This window comes from Sceloporus occidentalis, unplaced genomic scaffold (assembly GCF_023333645.1).
Source record: "Sceloporus occidentalis isolate IW3139 unplaced genomic scaffold, rSceOcc1.0.p SCAF_1, whole genome shotgun sequence".
In the NCBI taxonomy this organism is placed as follows: Eukaryota; Metazoa; Chordata; class Lepidosauria; order Squamata; family Phrynosomatidae; genus Sceloporus; species Sceloporus occidentalis.
Genome location: NW_028316981.1, coordinates 55,231,225 through 55,250,149, shown reverse-complemented (window position 1 = coordinate 55,250,149; position 18,925 = coordinate 55,231,225). Strand labels below are relative to the sequence as shown.

The 18,925-nt window shown below is 39.7% G+C and overlaps 1 protein-coding gene across 1 annotated transcript in view; it reads left to right on the top strand.

Annotated features, from left to right (window-relative positions):
• RUVBL1 (RuvB like AAA ATPase 1) overlaps nucleotides 1-18,925 on the top strand; it is a 29,549-nt gene that overhangs the window by 2,652 nt on the left and 7,972 nt on the right. The window contains exons 3-8 of the mRNA XM_089521432.1: nucleotides 4,503-4,635; nucleotides 10,659-10,810; nucleotides 11,822-11,911; nucleotides 12,747-12,896; nucleotides 16,278-16,341; nucleotides 18,642-18,840. Coding sequence (XP_089377558.1) covers nucleotides 4,503-4,635; nucleotides 10,659-10,810; nucleotides 11,822-11,911; nucleotides 12,747-12,896; nucleotides 16,278-16,341; nucleotides 18,642-18,840 — 788 coding nt within the window. The remainder of the gene's footprint in view (nucleotides 1-4,502; nucleotides 4,636-10,658; nucleotides 10,811-11,821; nucleotides 11,912-12,746; nucleotides 12,897-16,277; nucleotides 16,342-18,641; nucleotides 18,841-18,925) is intronic.

Sequence of the window (18,925 nt, the reverse complement as noted above, 5' to 3'; positions counted from 1 at the left end):
AATTAATCTTGCCAGATATATGCTAAGATTGGGTTGCAATAAGTCCAAATCGTTGTGATGGCATAACAACAACATATTGATCACCATTTTAATAAGCATACTGCACATCAGCACAGTTTCAAATTCCAGAAAAACACATAGGTTATAATGAAAACAGTATTAAACTTCCCTACAAAGGAAATCTTGTGCACAACCTAGATGAGGCCATCCCCTCTCATGTAAGTGTAGTTTTCATCTCTTTGGTCACATTCTCCTCTTCATGACACTTTCCATGAGGCTACCTCATGGCCTAGTTAAGCTGTTGTCTTCTTTGAAGTATAACCCTTCTGATATTCCTGGAGGCAACCCTTTTGCAGTAACTGACCCTCTTATAATAGAATATATGCCATGTACAAGGGCATGGGTTAGCATAAAATCTTAGTATGAGAACACTTCTGGTATTAGTGGTGAATGCAAACAGATAGGGCGTTGTACATTTATTTATTGATTTTATATCCATTTATCTGTGGAACCCAAGATAGCTCACAGTTTTTTCTGACTGCTGAAGATAACTGCTGTTCTTAAACCCCATCTCTGTAGGTTTACAGAGGTGGGATGTTTTGTTTTATTATTATGCAAGTTGATTCAGGTGGAAATATGTCGCCTGGTTGACAGTGTGATTACAGCTGTTCAAGTAAATAAACATGTCTGGCCTGAACAAAGGACACTAAGGGACATAAAGATGCAATGAAAGGACTGGTGGCTAGTCCCATTAAACGTAAACTTACTTCTGAGTAAACATGCCAAGGATTCCATTTTTATACAGTCCATTTGTATTTCACCTCTTTTGTCCTAACTAGAGCACAGCGAAACTAACATAACCCCTTGTTAAAACAGTTTCACTGGCTCTGTTCCATTTTGGGGCACAATTGAAAGTGCTGCTGATGACCTATAAAGCTCTATATGGCTTGGGTCCAGACTATCTGAAAGACCATCTCTTCATATGAACCTTCCAGAGCTCTAGGATCTTCAGGGAAAAGTTTTTCTCTATCTTGCCACCATCACAGGCTTGCTTTGTGAGGACATGAGAGAGAGCCTTCTCAGTGGCTGAGAAGACTAGGAGACCAGGGTGGCTTCCTCCTGCTTTCCTTTCCCTGGCAGGCAAAGATGTTTCCGTTGCTTTTAATGTAAAAGTAGATTTTTTATTGGGGGTGTTTTGTTTATCTTTTAAACTTTCATTTCTTTTTAAAATGATTTCATTGTGTTTTATGGGGTGATTTTAATTGTTCTTAAGTTGTATTATAAACAATTTTAATTCACTGTTTCTGGAAACTGCCTTGGGTCCCACTCTGGGAGAAAACTGACATATAAATTAAATAAATGAAGTAAAATACCTGTAAAATAAAATAAATAATCAAGCAGCTACACCCTGTACCAGCCAAAATCTCAAACAGCAGCAAATCAACACAAGTCAGGAACTAAACCAAAACACTTACATTTAGACTAGTTTGACCCAATGAGGATTTCCTCATTTCCCAGTAGTCAATTCCACCATTCAGGACAGGGGATGACACACTGGAGCCTGGAGGACTATCCAAAGCTTTGGTATGCAACTGTGTCCATTGTCAGATGTTTTGGTTGACTGTAAGTGACATCATGTCAGTCTGGGTAACTTTGTGGGGGAGATTGTGAGAGTTTGGGGGGGTTGCAGCAGAGGCCCCTTTGGAAAAGCATTTTAAAGCTTATTTTGGCCTTAATGATGCCTTAATTATGCACAATCCAGGTGGGTTTATTTCTGACAAAAATTATGACTAGTGTCATATGTTGCAGTTTGGAAGCTGAGGCTTAAAGAATTGGTTCTTAACTTTTCATAATGGCGAATCTTTGTATTTTTGAAAATACAGAAATGAAATGCTTAATCCTAAATAATAAATAATAAAAATAATAAAAAACCATGGTACACCAAAGATCTTTGTCAAATGAAGTGGGCTGCGCAATGACTACAGCGATTACCAGACAAGACACTCCATCAGAACTTATTGTATTCTTATGGAGTGGCAATAGATGCAGCAAAGAATTCTTTCTATGCTGCATATATTGCATCAGCAGAGTCTTGTCCATCAGAGTTGTTCAGGGTTGTTAAAGAGCTAACACAACTGCCTCCCATCCTGTACCTTTTATTAGATCCAACTAAAGTGTGCTATGATGTTTTAATGGCTTTTTTGCTAATAAAATCAGATAAGAGTCTATTAAAACAGAAACAAGAAGAGACATGTCCAGTAACTCTGTGGACTATGTTAAACTGGATCATTTTGAGTTTGTAAATACCGATGAAGTGGACAAGCTACTTGGAAGAGTAGGAGGACAACGTGTCCTCTTGATCCTTGCCCATCATGGTTGCCTGCCCAGGGAGGGGATGCTATGAAAATATTATTACAACTTACAATCAACGCATCCTTCAGGGAGGGAATATTTCCATCGAAACTGAAACAAGCGATAGTTAGATCGCTTTTTAAAAAACCCTCCCTGGACCCCCTGTTGAGAAACAGTTACAGGCCAGTCTCCCTTCTACCATTCTTGGGCAATGTGATTGAGAGGGCAGTTTTTCCTCCAGCCCCAGGCAGTCTTGGATGAAACGGATTATCTGTACCCATTTCAAACCAGCTTCAGGGCAGGATACGGAGTTGAGACTGCCATGGTCGCCTTAGTTGATGATCTCCGTCTGGGTATCGACTGGGGAAGTGTGACCCTGTTGGTGCTCTTGGACATCTCAGTGGCTTTCGATTCCATAGACCATGGTATCCTTCTGGAACGCCTGAGAGAGTTAGGTGTTAGGGGCACTGCGCTCCAGTGGTGCTGGTTCTACCTCTCGGGCAGATTCCATATGGTGATGTTGGGGGACAGCTGCTCTTCCAAGAGAGAGTTGACATCTGGTGTCCCTCAGGGTGCCATTCTGTCCTCCATGCTGTTTAACATTTACATGAAGCCGCTGGGAGAGATCATCTGGAGACATGGGGCACGGTGTTATCAGTACGCTGATGAAACCCAAATCTATTTCTCTATGTCTCCGACTATTGCAGTGACTAAGGATGGCATCTCTCCTCTGAATGCCTGCCTCGAGTTGGTAATGGACTGGATAAGGGAAAACAAACTCAAGTTGAATCCAGAGAAAATGGAGGTACTTGTGATAGGTACCCCAAGTCCAGAGACAGAGATTTGTCAACCAATCCTGGATAGGGTCATACTTCCCTTAAAGGACAAAGTTCGCAGTTTGGGAGTACTGCAGTTGTCATCTCAAGTAGATGCGATGGCCAGGAGTGCTTGGTACCAGCTTTGGTTGATACGCCAACTGTGCCCCTACCTGGACCAAAAGGACCTTAAAGCAGTGGTACATGAGCTGGTAATCTCTCGTTTAGATTTCGGTAATGCGCTCTACATGGGGCTACCTTTGTACCAAGTCCGGAAGCTTTAATTGGTTCAAAACTCGGCAGCTATACTGATCACTGGAACACCTAGATCAGACTACGTAACACCGGTGTTAAAATCCCTTCATTGGTTACCAATTAGCTTCCGGGCGCAATACAAAGTGTTGGTTATTACCTTTAAAGCCCTTCATGGCTCGGGCCCGAGTTACCCAAGGGAATGCCTCTCCCTACACAATCCGCCCCACACTCTCAGAACATCTGGAAATAACCTATTGGAGTATTCAAAAACCAGGCTAACAACAAATTCTTACAGAACATTCACCACCGCGGCCCCCAGATTGTGGAACAGTTGATCACCATCTTAGATGCCTTCAAGAAGGCACTAAAGACGAATCTTTTCTGCCAGGCCTACCCATCTGATCTTTTATAAGAAATCTTAAATACTCCGCTTCTGACCTGATTGTATAAATGTTAGTGTGAATGTTAGTTTATGATCCGTTATTGTAGTGAATTAATAGTAATTTTATTGTTTTTACGATTGTATTTTATATGGAATTGTTTTATTGCTGTACTCCCACCTCAGTCTGCAGGGAGAGGCGAGAAATATAAATAAAAATTATTATTATTATGAATATGATCATGAGGAAAGAGCAAACTACCCTCTCCCACTTCACCTCCCATGGAAGAAACCCATAAACCAGGAATGGTCAACTGCATGTGGCCTGGGACCAATTCCTTCTGACCCCCTTTGCAAGGTGCACCCCTCCCAGCATGACAAAATCCCTCAATTTTCATCAGAGTCCCTCTGAAAATTGCAAGCAGAAGTAATATTGCCTCACTTCTATCCCTTTTGAGAGGGACTGCAATGAAAACATAGGTATTGGCAGGTGTTTTTGCCTGTTTGAGGGGCATTTCCCCCACTTCTGCCAAAAGCAGTATTCCAGTCATAGAAACAGTCCAGGGCAGAATATTTATTTGAAAAATATTAAATGTGATATATGTACTATTCCAACAATTACCTTTAATTGTTCTTGTATTAGTGTATTTTGGGGAATGTAGGTGCATGGTGCTGACTTTTTTCTTTTTCTTTTTTCTTAGACTGCTTTGGCTCTAGCTATTGCACAGGAATTGGGTAGTAAGGTTCCCTTTTGTCCTATGGTTGGAAGTGAAGTATATTCAACTGAGATTAAGAAAACAGAAGTCTTGATGGAAAATTTCAGAAGAGCGATTGGTAAGTATCGTAGAAGAAGAAAATAATTCTTGATACATATTTCTGTTTTTTAACTCAAAGGAGAATAACATTGTTTACAAGTCCTACTGCTCCTAATAGTGTATTGCAGAGATGAACAACCCACTACTCCTATTAAAGCATTGCAGGGATGGGCAACCTCCTAGGGGCTGAGGGTCATGCACACTCATCTTGCTAGACTTGGAAGAGTAATTACATTGAAATGATTGTACTTACTTATCACAACAAACTTACATCCCATTGATTTCTTCCTAGACCAGACCAGTGGGATTTTGGGTTGTGATAAATAAGATCCAATTGTAACTGCTCTAGATAAGATTAATTTGGATTTAGTCCTATGTTAGCATTTTTCTAATCTTTTGTTACCATGTTTGTACAAGCTCTAGTAGTAGTAAGATGAGTAGCTTCTTGATTAGGTTAATTTTCTCTACTGTTTGTAGCTTCATCAGCTGATTTGTTTTAAGTTTCATTTTGTCAGGAGAAACATTTGGAATTGCTAGCAAGACATTATGCATCTAAAGTCTTCCTATGTTACTTACTGCTGACAGCTGATGAAACTGTCCTTTCCAGATCGTTGGATTGCTTAAAGATAGCCTAATTGTTTTTATTATTGTGTCCGACATCCCTTCATTCCCCTGGGCTCTGTATCGTGATTTACTACAGGCTTCATCTAAGTATTCAATGGCATTAAGGTGAAGAAATGTTTCCATCAGTCTTTGGAACTGGAAAAAGAGTGCCCCATTGATTTCTGTAGGAAAGAGACTTTCAGTCATCTGTGGTGTTCAAGTTACAGTTAAATTGGCAGGATTGAGGGGGAGAGAGTTCAGAGATGGAGAGAGTGCAGTCTGCAATATTTCCTTGATGTGATGAAGTTCCCTGTCGGATTTGGAAACTTGAACCAACAGTTGAAACTTGTGTCATCCATGTTTGTCATTCCTAGAGATAACAATACTTTAACAACTAACCACATTGTTGGTGCTCCACATTCCGTAGATGTCAGCATGGAGATGTTTCTAAATAAGTATTTAGTGTTAGTGAAAGATATAAATTCTTTTATGTCCATCTGTTGAATTTTGTGTCTGATTCACCTAACACAAGTGATAATTAAAACATTCCTTTGACAAATACTTTTTCTTTCTGTGTTTAAAAGACTGACAATCCAAATACATTTCAGAACCAGTAACTGCCTAGTCCACTTGATGGAGATATGTTCTAATTCTAGTCTGGTTATCTAGTTTTTTACTCTCAAATTAATATTTCTCAAATAATATTTTTGTAGGTTACAAACTATAGGTTGTTTCAAAGAGTGTTTCAAAGAGGACAGAATTCAGTTTAGATTCTTGCTGGTAGTTAATGTAATGAATTAAAAAGGACTGTAGGTATATTAGAAAGGTAGTAGAAGCAACAAGTGATAATGCAGTTTTTCAGTTGGAACTTGGAAAAGTTACTTTTTGTTATACCTCCCACAATCCCCAGCTGGCATGGCCAGTGGCCTGTACTCCTATTCAGGGCTCCAGCCAGATTGAAATATGAGGTTTATACAGTTGTTGATGCTCAAAAAAGTGAAGAGCACCTTTCCCCTCATCTATCGTCTGAACAAATCTTGCCAAGAAAACCCCATGATAGATTTCACCTTAAAGACACCAAAAGTCAGAAACAACACTTTACACACACATACTCTCCTCCAAAGCTGTACTGTGCTGTTCTGTACAAGGGCTTAGGCTTGGACCTGACTGCTAACCTTGACCCTGACTTTTATTGTTATGGGGTAGGAGGAGTATGAAAAATGGCAAAGTGAAGAGCTGCTTTTTTAAAAAAAACTTTTCTTGCTGTTGAAACATTCCTATATCAGAACTTGGAATTATAAAAACTTAATGGTGGGCTGAATGGTCCCACCATACACTTCCACAATATGTAACTATAAACTGTTAAGAGTATTGAGCCAGTTTCACTTCCTTCAGGTCCCTGTTTGTCCTTTTCTTCCCCTCTCACTAATATTCCACGTCTCAATTTTTCTCAAGTATAGGCTTTAATTGATAAGGGCGCATTACAGACCACCTGAAAGCGGCGGTCTGCCAGCGCCACCGGTTGCTCTGCGAGGGAGCTGCAGCTTCCGTACCATGCGGCTCCCTCGCGGAGCAAAAAGTCCGAAAATGGCGCTTCTTTTTGCGCCCCAAAAGTGGCGCTGCAAGTGCCCAATGGCGCATTCGCGGCATCACTTCTGCCATGCGTCGTGCGGATGCTATGTGTCCGCTACATCAAAATGGCGGCGCCCATGTAGAATGGGTGCAGCCATTTTGTACGTACGTCCTGGGGACGTACTTTACGCCCATCTGGAACGGGCCAAACACACACATTCTAGCTGGTTTCTTTAGATTCTTCTTACCTCTATGTCTTTCAGAAAGGAAAGCTGACCATATAAATCAAGTGGGAAATCTAGAATTCTAGGGTAGTTGTGGCTTGGCAGCAGTGACCCGCACCAAAAAGAAAAGTAGCAGCAAAGACAGGATTTATTGTCTTCAGTATGAATCTGAATCTCTAGGAAGTTGGTTGAGTATTCTGTCCTTCTTATCTCTCTAGGCTACTATCAGTATTGTGTAAGTCACATTAACAAATTAAAAGCAGCAGCCAGAACAAGACACACTAACACTCAGTCCATAAAATTAAGGAATGGCAACTAAAATGCTTTGTTATAGAGCAAAGCCTTCACTTGCTGGAAGAATACAAGACGGAAAGGAAAATGGCTTATTCTTGGACCTGGAGTTTCCATAGATGGGGTTTTGCTACTTAAAAAGGCTTCTTGCATGTTGCTACCAACAATCCAACTGAAGGCAATGGCACATGCAAGAGGTACCTATGCAGAATCAAGAGATGAACTCAAAGGAGTAATAGTTTCACATGGGAGGAGATAACCAGGTCCCAAGCTATCTAGTGCATAATAAATACTAACCAGTACCTTGACTTCTAATTAGGAACAACTAGCAGCCAGTGTACCTGATATAATATGTGCATCAGATGGTCCTCCCAGCACACAGCTGCATCAGAATTCTCACTGGAGCGTTTTGCACTACTTGATGTTCTAAGTGGTTTTTAAGGGGAGCCCCATGTTTTTGACATAAGCATGTTTGATATATTAAAAGGATAGTTCATTCAGAATATGTTGGGTTTTTTTTTTTTTTGTTCTCTTTTGTTTTGTTTTTGCAATAAATGGAGTTGTAAGGTCCTGAACTGTAAGGATCACCTAAACCAAGTGCTTATATTGTCAAAGAGGCATAACACACACGTTTCCATAAAAAGAACCCGAGGTGAGGGATTGTAATGATGTGATACTGTGCATGGTCTTACTTCCTCTTCTGCAGTTTTTAGAAATGATTTTGAGTCAGTAGATATATGAACCCCTCGTCTTAAGTATTTTATTCATAATTTTAAAAGAAAATATTCCATAATCCATTTTTTGGGGAGGGTTTTTTTTTCCAAATTTTTCCAGGTTTTTTTCCCCTGGGTATTCATATCTTTATTCATGGTTGAGTCAATTAGGATTTTGATGAAAGCTCACTGCACGTTACCAAATGATAGCTTTTCAATGACTTAAAGTCAGAGGTAGAGAAACCTTTGTTAATGAGTTACTATTCTCCATATATATCACAGACCTTGATGAATCTTCAGAGTTCAACCTTTGGAGCGCCCCCGACCTTATGTAGAAAAATGTAGGAGATAAAGTCATGCCCTGTGGTACTCAATAAGCCAGGAGTTCAATAATGGGTCTGCCCGGAAAAGCCTCTGAAAACTACTCCCAAGGAAGGACCTATGTCCCCACAAAGCACTGCAACCCAGACAGTCATGACTGGTGGTACTGAAAAGTGCAGAGCAAATTTATATGTTGGCAACGACCTTGGAAGGGTTTTGCCTGGTAAAATTACCCTAAGGAAGTACATTATATTTTTATCTTTTATTTTACTGTCTTGTATATTTCTGCCTACAAAGTGTTACATTTGGGGGGAGTGACCCCAAATTAATTCTTTACTCAAAGCAAATGGATGTATTTATTTTGAATGTGTTCATATTTGCTTTTATCTGATAGTAAGCCCCATATTGTTAAAAATACAGGAGTTGTTCCCCTAGTTGCTGGGCCAGCTCAAGACTGGTCAGGAACATGTGAGACTCCTCATGAGAAGAGTGCCTCTTGCAAGATCTCCAGATTCCCATAAGATTTCAAATCTCACAGAAATCCTAAAACCCATGCCAATGTCAGGCCAGCCATCCTGAGACATTTACTTAACAAGCATGTTGCTCATCCTTGGCGGAGTGGAGGAAGAGCAAGTACTGTGCAGGCACTTAGCTGAAATCATAGTCGCAGTCCTGAATTTGGTATGTATTCTGTACATACCAAATGATGGATGTTAGTTTTTTGTGAGCACAGATGCTGCTCACTCTCATCAGATCAAAAGATTTGGATTTTTTTGGTGTCGTGTAAGATTTCAACACAGGACCAGATTTTACCAACCCCAAATATAGAACATCCCATCCAAAATGGATAGGGTGCCTGGGAACCCTAGAATGTACATGGCAGGGATTGCATTGTAAACTGTGGTGAAAGCTTGCAATTAGATCTGCTTAGCAGTTTTCAAAACAGATGAAGGCAGTTACGAAGACATAAGTAAAACATACAAAAAGATTATTAATTAAGCAATAAAGCTATTGATAAAATTAAAACCATTTAAAACAAGTCTCTAAAAACCAGAGGAAGAAAATAGTAGAAGAGCCCATTATTAAAATTATTTATTTATTTATTTTCATCTAGCCTTTCTCCAAAAGTGGGACCCAAAGTGGCTAACAACATATATAAAACACATTAAAACATCAATTAAAATTGTACAATTAAAATCATAAAAATATTTTAAAATTACAAATATAAAATTTTAAACATACAAAGTTAAAAATAATAATCTAAAACCATCCCCCTCATCCCCAAATAAAACCAAGCCCGCAAGATTTTAAAAGGCCTGTTTAAATAAAAATGTCTTTGTCTGCTGGCAAAAGGCCATCATTAAGAGGGCCAGCCTAGTTTCCCATGGAAGGGAGTTCCACAGGGTGGGAGCAGTCACTGAAAAGTTTCTCCCTTGTGTCCTCCACCAAGCCAAAGCTGTCTCTGTGCCATAGCCAGGCCTGAAGCCAGATTGAAATGGATCTAGATAATCCATTTCATCCAGAAATCCCTGGAGCTGGAAGGCCACCACTCGCTTCAGAACCTTGCCCAAGAATGGAATATTAGAGACTGGCCAATAGTTATCAAGGATGGCAGGATCCAGGGAGGTCTTTTTAAGTAACGGCTTCACCACAGCTTCCTTTAGGCAGGGTGGAAATTGCCTTGTTGCAGTGAAGCATTCACCACTCCCTTGACCCATTCGGTCAGTCCCCCTTCTAACTGATTTCAGAAGCCAGAAAGAGCAAGGATCCAGTATGCACATGGTGGCTCTCACTTCTCCAAGGAACCCTTGCAGTCAGTTTCTAAGAGCCAAAGAGGGACGAATCTTGGACTCCCTAGCAGAGAGTTCCAAAACCTGGGAGCAGCCACAGAGATGACCCTCTCCTCTGTTTAATATACACAATGACCATATATTATTGTCAGTTATGTTTTTGAAATTTGTTACAGTTTGTTATGTCTTCCACAAGAAAGTGTTCTTTTTAAGTGACTGAGGTCCAAAACACAATGCAGAAATAATCCTAATAGTTTGACACCGCTTTGACTGCTGTGTCTCAGTGCTAAGGAATCCTGGGAATTGTAGTTTATTGTAGTACCAGAACTCTGAAAGAGAAGGCTAAACATCTCACAAAACTACAATTCCCAGAATTCCCTAGCATTGAGACAGGGCATTAAAGCGGGATCAAACTGGATTATTTCTGCAGTGTTTTGCACCAAAGATGACTTTACACATCAGTAACTGTCAGTATAATACGTAAGTATAATGGAAGTTTGCATAGTTTGAATAATCAATGTTTTATAGGGTTGAGGATTAAAGAAACCAAAGAAGTTTATGAAGGTGAAGTCACAGAATTAACTCCTTGTGAAACTGAGAACCCAATGGGAGGATATGGCAAAACCATTAGTCATGTTATTATTGGACTCAAAACTGCAAAAGGAACCAAACAGTTGAAGGTAAGAATGATTATTTCTCTTCCACATTCTTCAGACCCTTGGTGCTTCCTAACCTTCTGAGTAAAGAGAACTGGGAAATGGATGATTACAGGCCCTGTGTCACAATAACAAATGGAAGCTTCTGTGTCATTGGGGAAGTACCATATATACTCGACTATAAATTGAGAGCAAGTTTTGGGGCCAAAATTATGGATTTTGCTATGACCCATGGATAAGTTGGTAAAATTTAGGGGCATATAGCAAAGGATCTAAAGGATGAAGCAAAGCAAAACAATGTCAAAGAGATTACAAAATTCCAGCAGACATAGGTCTTTGTGCTTACTAAAACTGGATGGATGAGAGAGTAGAGGGGGTTGTAGTTTCTAGCTAACATTCACTTTTAATAAATATTACAGTACCAATTTACAAACTCTTGTCATCCAAAAACATAGAAGCAGATGATGTTCAATTGGTACTCATCAAGTAGAACTCAACAAATAGACCTTTGACTTTTAAAAATTCCTGTTCTAGTCTTACTTGTTTTAAAACATATTTTTCTTTCATAAGATGTTTTTGTACTTAATGGGAAGGTATAATTGGAACCCAGGGAGGAAAGTCTTATAATTGTGCTTTGATATCACTTAATTCATATACGTTCTAGAAAATGAAGAATTTTAGCCATCAACGAATAACAACATTGCCCTTTCGGAAGTAACACATATCTAAATAAAAATCTAAGTGTGGCTTTCTTCTGATGCATACTTAGATGTCTACATTTTGGCATAAAATGTTCACAAAAAATAATGTTGTAATTGAAAGACAGAAAGGAAGAATGACTAGCATGTCTTCTGAATGTGTCTGTAGACTGAGGTACACAGTACACGTTACTGCTCTCGAACAGTGAAAATTTAATTCCCTACACCCTCAGTTCTTCTTTCCTGGACTGCAGCATCTTAATGGGAAGCTCTCATTCTGTCATTCTTGCTTTATGTGTCTTTTTTTTTTTTCTTTTTTAAATCTCTGGGATTCTAGTTGGACCCCAGCATCTTTGAAAGTCTGCAGAAGGAAAGAGTTGAAGCTGGTGATGTGATTTACATTGAAGCAAACAGTGGAGCTGTCAAGGTAAAGCAGTGAAAGCAGTTGCACATCTGACATAGTGTGCCTTTTGACAAGGCCTCCCATCTTCTTTGGCCAAAGTTCTGTGTCACCTTAACCTGAACATTCCCTTCTAAAAAAGCTAAGACAAGAAAAATTGTGATTTTTTTTTCTTCCCAGGCAAAGAGGTAAATGCCACCTCCAAGGAGGGGTGATTGATTCACAAGTAAGGTCATCTAGTATGGGAACTCCAGTTGCAGCAGCATTAAATGTAATCTCATTCATTTTAGTATTTTAACTTCATGCTGTAAGTTAGTCTGCATGTGTTTATGTGGGATATATAGAGAAGAATTGAAACAATATTAGTCACTCTCATAAGAAACGCATAGAGGCTTTAATCTTTATCAGCCTAGTATTTTTGCCATAAGATATATGCATCTAGAAAGAAAAGCTGCATTAGTTAACATGCACTTCATATCTGATTTAAAATGTAATGTAGAGAGATACTTGGTGTTAAATGGGTGAGCATAATATTTTGTATCAAACAATAAATCATCCGTGTCCAGAGGAGTCTGGGACAGTTTCTCCAATCTCTAACTAATCTGGATTTGTCCTTTAGCAAGAATTTTGTGCATTTGAAAGAATAAAGAAAATACCAGGTGCTTTTAGTAGGATTTCATGGCTTGATCAGCCATTCATTTTCCAAGGACAAGCAAAGCATTTTCAGAACTGTCAGCTAAAACCTATCATGATCGTAATTGTAAAACAAGACCTTTGTTTATCAGTTGTATGTCATTCTGAGTATTGGCAATAACACTAACTATAAATAAAGTGTATTTGATTTCCAAATTCTTCTCCACAGAGACAAGGTAGGTGTGACACCTATGCAACAGAATTTGACCTTGAGGCAGAAGAGTATGTTCCCTTACCAAAGGGTGATGTGCACAAGAAGAAAGAAATTATCCAGGATGTCACTCTTCATGACCTGGATGTGGCCAATGCCAGGCCCCAGGTATTGACCTGTGCTGATGGAATACTGTATGTTGAATTCTTAATAGATAATTACCTCCTTGTGGAAACACCTTTAGGGCAGGTGCCATGTTGCTACAACAAACTGGTGCTCCACTATTGGTTTTCTAGGTCAGGCTTTCAGAAGCTCAAAGTCCTCCAAAAATCCTTCCCAAACTTTTGTCCTTCAGATATTTTGAATTCCTGTGATCTCTGATAATTGACCATACAGTTTTTCTGGGGAAGATTAATCAAAAACCTGGAATATTAAAAGAAGCTTGTTCCTGTTATGAACTTAGTAAAAAAAAACTTTTAAAAAAGGTTTTCACTGGAGCAGGGGTAGGCAACCTACGGCCCACGGGCCGGATGCGGCCCGGCAAGGCCTTGGGACCGGCCCCAGCCCGGTCCTGCCGCTGATTGCCGCTGGAGCCTTTGGCCTCTCGAGTGAGGGTGTGGGGCCTTTGGCCTATCAGGAGGAGGCGGGCAAGGGTGTGCAAGGGGGGCAATTGTCTATAGAAGCCTCAGAAACATGCATTTATATTAACATTTTTGTTTAAATCAGCAAATTTTTTCACGTGTCCTCCGTTTTTTTAAAAAAGTGTCCACCATTTGAAAATTTTGTCCTACATTTGTCCCGGTTTATTTATTTATTTAATTTGTATTTTATTTTTTTAAAAAATATTTATTTATTGGCTTCGGCCCCCCAGTTATCTGAGGGACAGCAACCCGGCCCCCGGCTCAAAAAGGTTGCCTACCCCTGCACTAGAGTAACTTTTTTGCTCAGGTCCAAAAACCTGTCGGTGTTTCCAACTGAGCATGCCAAATTTATGAGGTAAATTAATTTTGGAAAAGGGTGGATTTGAAAAATACCACAGGCACACAAATAACATTGAGGTAGGTTCTGCAGGGGATTCCTAACACAAACTGATTCTGTAATAAAGATCTGGAATATAGAGCACTCCAAAAATCCTAGGCAGATACGTAAACTATTTTTCAATTAGTTGAAGGCAGTTGGCTGTTGGTTATGAGTATGTAGATAGTGTAAGGGACCTCTAATGAGTTTGTGCTAACATTTCCTGACAAAGGGTTGATATGAAGGCCAAGTCAACAGCAGTTTCATGAATAAGCCCTGCTTCTCATTGATACAAATTCTTAAATTTGGTACCAATAATGAATCAAGTCCAAAGAATTTCCATTTGGCCAGTGCTTTATGATTATTTGTCACTAACTAAAAGTCTCTCAACTTTGCAAGTTAGCTCTGCAACTTTATTTAAAGAAATGTATTTATTTAACTTTTTGTTTATTATCTCTCAAGCACACACACACACCGGTTGTCCACTGCCATTTGTATTAGTCTGTTACACTGTCAAACAGTTTTTACCAGCAAAGAGTCATCCTAATGTTTAGGTGGAATATATTTTCTTCTAGTTTGAATTGATTGGTTCACTCCATAATCTCTGAAACTGCAGAAAATAAGATTTTTAAATAAGATATTTAAAGATACTTATCATAGAAACAAAGAGCCAACATGGTATTGTGGTTTGAGTGTTGGACTAAGACACTGCTCAGCCATGGAAACCCAGTGAGTAACCTTTGGCAAGTTGTACTCTCTCGACCTGAAAGGAAAGCAAGGGCCCTCTGAACAAATTCTGCCAAGAAAAACTTGTGGTAAGTTCACATTATGATCATAAGTCAGAAATGACTTGAAGACATAGTAACAACAACAGAGTACCTTTCACTTCTCCGAGCTAAACCTAGGACCCGAACAGACAGGCCAAAATAAAGCTGCTTCGGGTCACTTTGGAGGTATTCTATTTAAATGGTGCATGCAACCTAAGAGGACAGAAGACGTGCCAAAGCCATGCTCCAGTTCTAAGGATTGGAGTGTAGCTTTGGCACAGCTTCTGGCCTCTTCAGATATGTGTGTCATTTAAACAGCATACCTCCAAAGTGACCCAAAGCAGCTTTATTTTGGCCTGTCTGTTCGGGACGTTAGTCAGCTCTCTTAGTCATTGAGAAAATAGGGCTTGGTTTCAAGACTTTTCACCATTTTGGTTGCCCTCCTTGGGACAAGTTCCTGCTAGTTAATATCCTTCTTGAAATAAGAATAGGATACTGTATTCCATGAGAGGTCTGTTCAAAGTGGATTGGAGTGGTACTGTTACTTGCCTTGACATGGAAACAGTCTAGTATTGGCTTTTTTGTAGGCACCTCACAGTGTTGCTTCATATTTAGCTTGTAGTCTATCAAGACTCTTAAATCCTTTTCACATGTTCTACAGGTGTTACCCAACCTGATTTGTACATTTCATTTTTCCTGCATAAATATACCTTACATTTATCCTTACTGAAGTTAATTTTGTTCTGGCCCAACTCTTTAATGTGTTAAGGTCCTTTTGAATCATTATTTCATCCTTTCGGGTGTTAATTACTCCTTCAGATTTAATGTAATCTATAAATCAGATGATAATGTTGTTGTTGTGTGCCTTCAAGTCATTTCCAACTTACGGCAACTCTAAGGTGAACTTCTCACAGGTTTTTCTGAGGCTGAGAGTGTGTGACTTGATCAGGGTCACCCAGTGGGTTTCTATGGCCGAGGGGGAATTTAAACTCTGGTCTCCAGAATCATAGTCATACTATGTCATACATAGTCATACATAGTCATACAGAATCATAGCTCAAACCATTATACTACACTGGCTCCAGATGTGTACTCCCTTTTTTCTTTCATTCAAATCAACATAGAGATGTTGGACAGTGCTGGCCCTAGGACAGGACCGTGTGACACTTAAGTAGTATTTCTCTCTAGGTTGAAGAGAAACCATTGATGAGCACTCTTAGGGTTTGCTCAGCCCACCAGTTACAAAGTAACCTAGCAATAGCATTGTTTAGTCCACATTTTCTCAATTTGTCTGCAAGAATATCATAGAGGATCTTTGCAGAGGCATTACTGAAATCAAGATAAAGCATACCTACAACATTCCCTTGGTCTATCAATTTGTTAATCCTTTTAAAAAAGAGAAAAAAATAGTCTGTCATGATTTGTTTTTGAGAAACCCAGCTGGCTGTAGATATAATTTAATTGGCTCCTAAGCAAAACACAACTGCATCATTTATTTCCCAAGTGCACATGGATGAGTAGATACATATATACCGACTTTGACACTTCTGAAAAATATGTAGAATGCCAGAGTGGTAGAATGAGGAAACTGAGTAGCAGTTCTAAGATAAGTGTACATTACTGGAATGCTAGATATTATTGAATATCTGAAGTGAACCTTTCTGCTAGTTTATATTCTTATTAACTCTTCTGTATGCTACACAACTTTGATATGTTTTGTTAAAAAAATATATTAATTTCCTAGGTTGTTTCTATTTTTGTGTAGGGTGGGCAGGATATACTTTCCATGATGGGACAACTGATGAAGCCTAAAAAGACTGAAATCACAGGTACAAACTGCTAACTTTTCATATTATTGCAGTACTTCTATGTAAATTGGGGCTCAAACAGGCCAAAATAAAGCTGCTTTGAGTCACTTTGGAGGTATGCTGTCTAAATGGTGCATGCATCCTAAGAGGCCAGAAACTACACCAAAGCCACGCTTCAGACCTAAGGACTGGAGCGCAGCTTTGGCACAGCTTCTGGCCTCTTAGGATGCATGTGTCATTTAAACAACATATCTCCAAAGTGACCCGAAGCAGCTTTATTTTGATCTGTCTGCTCAGGCCCTTGGTTTATTAAAGTGCATAAGATTGTCTCTGTGTTTAAAAAAAAAAGGCAAAAGAAAGAGTGATCAAAATGTGCAGAAGTTGTATTATCCAATGCTACAAAAGTAGATAGGCTTTGGAAGAAAGTGTTGTTGTTTTCAGTAGACTGACTAAGGGTCTAATGCAGCAGTCATAGTGGGAGTGTGGACCAGAGGCAGTGGATGGCTTCCAAGTCAGTGGGGCAAAGTTCAGACTTTTAAAGAGGCTGCCCATGGTGCTGAACCTTAGCCTAGATTCAGCACTGTGAGCAGTGACTTTAAGTTTGGACTAAAACCTGGAGTGAACTAGCAGTGATGGGATTGTGGAATATCTTGAGTTATTGCCAACGTCCAAAGTGGCCAACAGCAAAGGGTCTCCTAAGGTATTCCACTGAAGTATTACCATATATATTTGTGTATAAGTTGACTTCATGCATAAGTTGAGAGCAGATTTGGGGTGGGGAGGGGCAAAATTATGGATGATGATATGATCTGTGAATAAATGGAGGATAAAACTTGGGGCTGAGACCAGGGCCCCTCAGATCCATTCCACGGAGAGGCAAAAGCAGCAGCACCACCTCAGGGAGCCAGTCACCTCTGGCCACCATTTTCCCACCCAGGAATTCAAAAAGGGCTTTCACCACTCTTCTCAGAGAAGGAGATGATTCTTTTTTTGATAAAAGGTAAGGTACAATATTAGCTCTTATAAAGAAAAAGGAATCATCCTTTTCTCTGAGTAGAGTGGTAAAAGGACAGAATTTAGTCCATCCTGGGAGAACCTAAAAGAACCACCAAACTCCTCTCCCATTGTTTGTGCCTTGTTGAATGCCTGGGCAGGAAAATGGCTGTGGTGGCTTCTTGGCATGGAAGAGTGGTGGCAGGTGGGGGCTGTTGCTTCTTTTTAGGCTCTCCTGGCAAGGACTAAATTTTCAGTCTCTCAGAACAAAGGGGTGAAACAGACCTCCCCTTTGTGCTGCCATCCAGGCAGCTTCAGAGCCCAGCGTTTTGACGCCTTACACTCAGAAGCCTCCTGGAAGCTGACTTCTGGGCATCTTGGGGGCACGGCAGTTACATGCCACAAGCCCCCAACATGCTGGAAAGCTGCTGCAGGGCTGCAGAAGAGCCACTAAAGGCTATACTGTATATCCACAGCCGAGAAAAGGAGCAGTTAAAAAACCTCTCCTTTCTCAGGTGGTTCCATGGCAGATTGGGGCTACAGCATGTGGCTATCATGGCCCCAATCTGACTTTGTCAGGGCTGCCTCAAGCCTCCCCTTCGGGGTGGTCTGTTTTGCCCCAAAATCTGTGCCGAAAGAGCCTGCTCTCTGCTGCAACAGGGAAGCCAAAAAAGAGCTGCCACCATTTTTTAAAGGAGGCATTATGAAGGGCCAGAAGCGGCAGTATGGCAGGCAACTGGCATAAAAATTCACTAGTTGAAATTTTCATTTCTATGTTGGAAACTTCATCATAGCATTGAGTCAACAAGTAACCTTCTTTTAAAAATGAATTTTTAAAAATTGGAAGTGGGAAAACTCAGTCCATTAGAATGATTGCTTGTCCAAAAACAAAGAATCGGGACAGTAATCAACTGGAGTCCATAATTGTGAAATATAATTATCTCAGTCTCTTCCATTTTCAAAGAGCTAAAATTTCATTGAACCCTGTCCTGTATTATTATGTATTATTTTATATGTATTATCCTATTATTTTGTAGAATGTATGCCATGGGTGGGTTTATTTTTTATCTATTTTACTGATTGTATGTACAGCATTATGTAAATCTACAGTGTTATATAAATAAAGCATAATAATAATAATAATAATAATAATAATAATAATAATAATAATTTTCTTGTATGTTAGATTTGAACTTTGAGGGAGAGCTTGGAAGGTATTGATAAGATTGCAAAAGGGACATTCCCCCATTATCAGTCATGTTTGAGTTTTTATTTAAAAAAAAAATCATTTGGGAAGGTTACTAATTTGAAGATTATTCCTCTATTAGACAAGCTTCGAGGAGAGATCAACAAAGTGGTGAATAAATACATTGATCAAGGTATTGCAGAGTTAGTCCCTGGTGTGCTCTTCGTGGATGAGGTTCACATGCTGGATATTGAGTGCTTCACATATTTGCACCGAGCACTGGAATCTTCTATTGCTCCGATTGTCATCTTTGCTTCTAACCGAGGGAACTGTGTAATCAGGTACAGTGCTTAAAGCTTAGTCCTGCACAGTTTTCGTCTTCCAATAAGCCTCAGTGTTAGCTGCTTCAGCACAAAGAGCTATGAT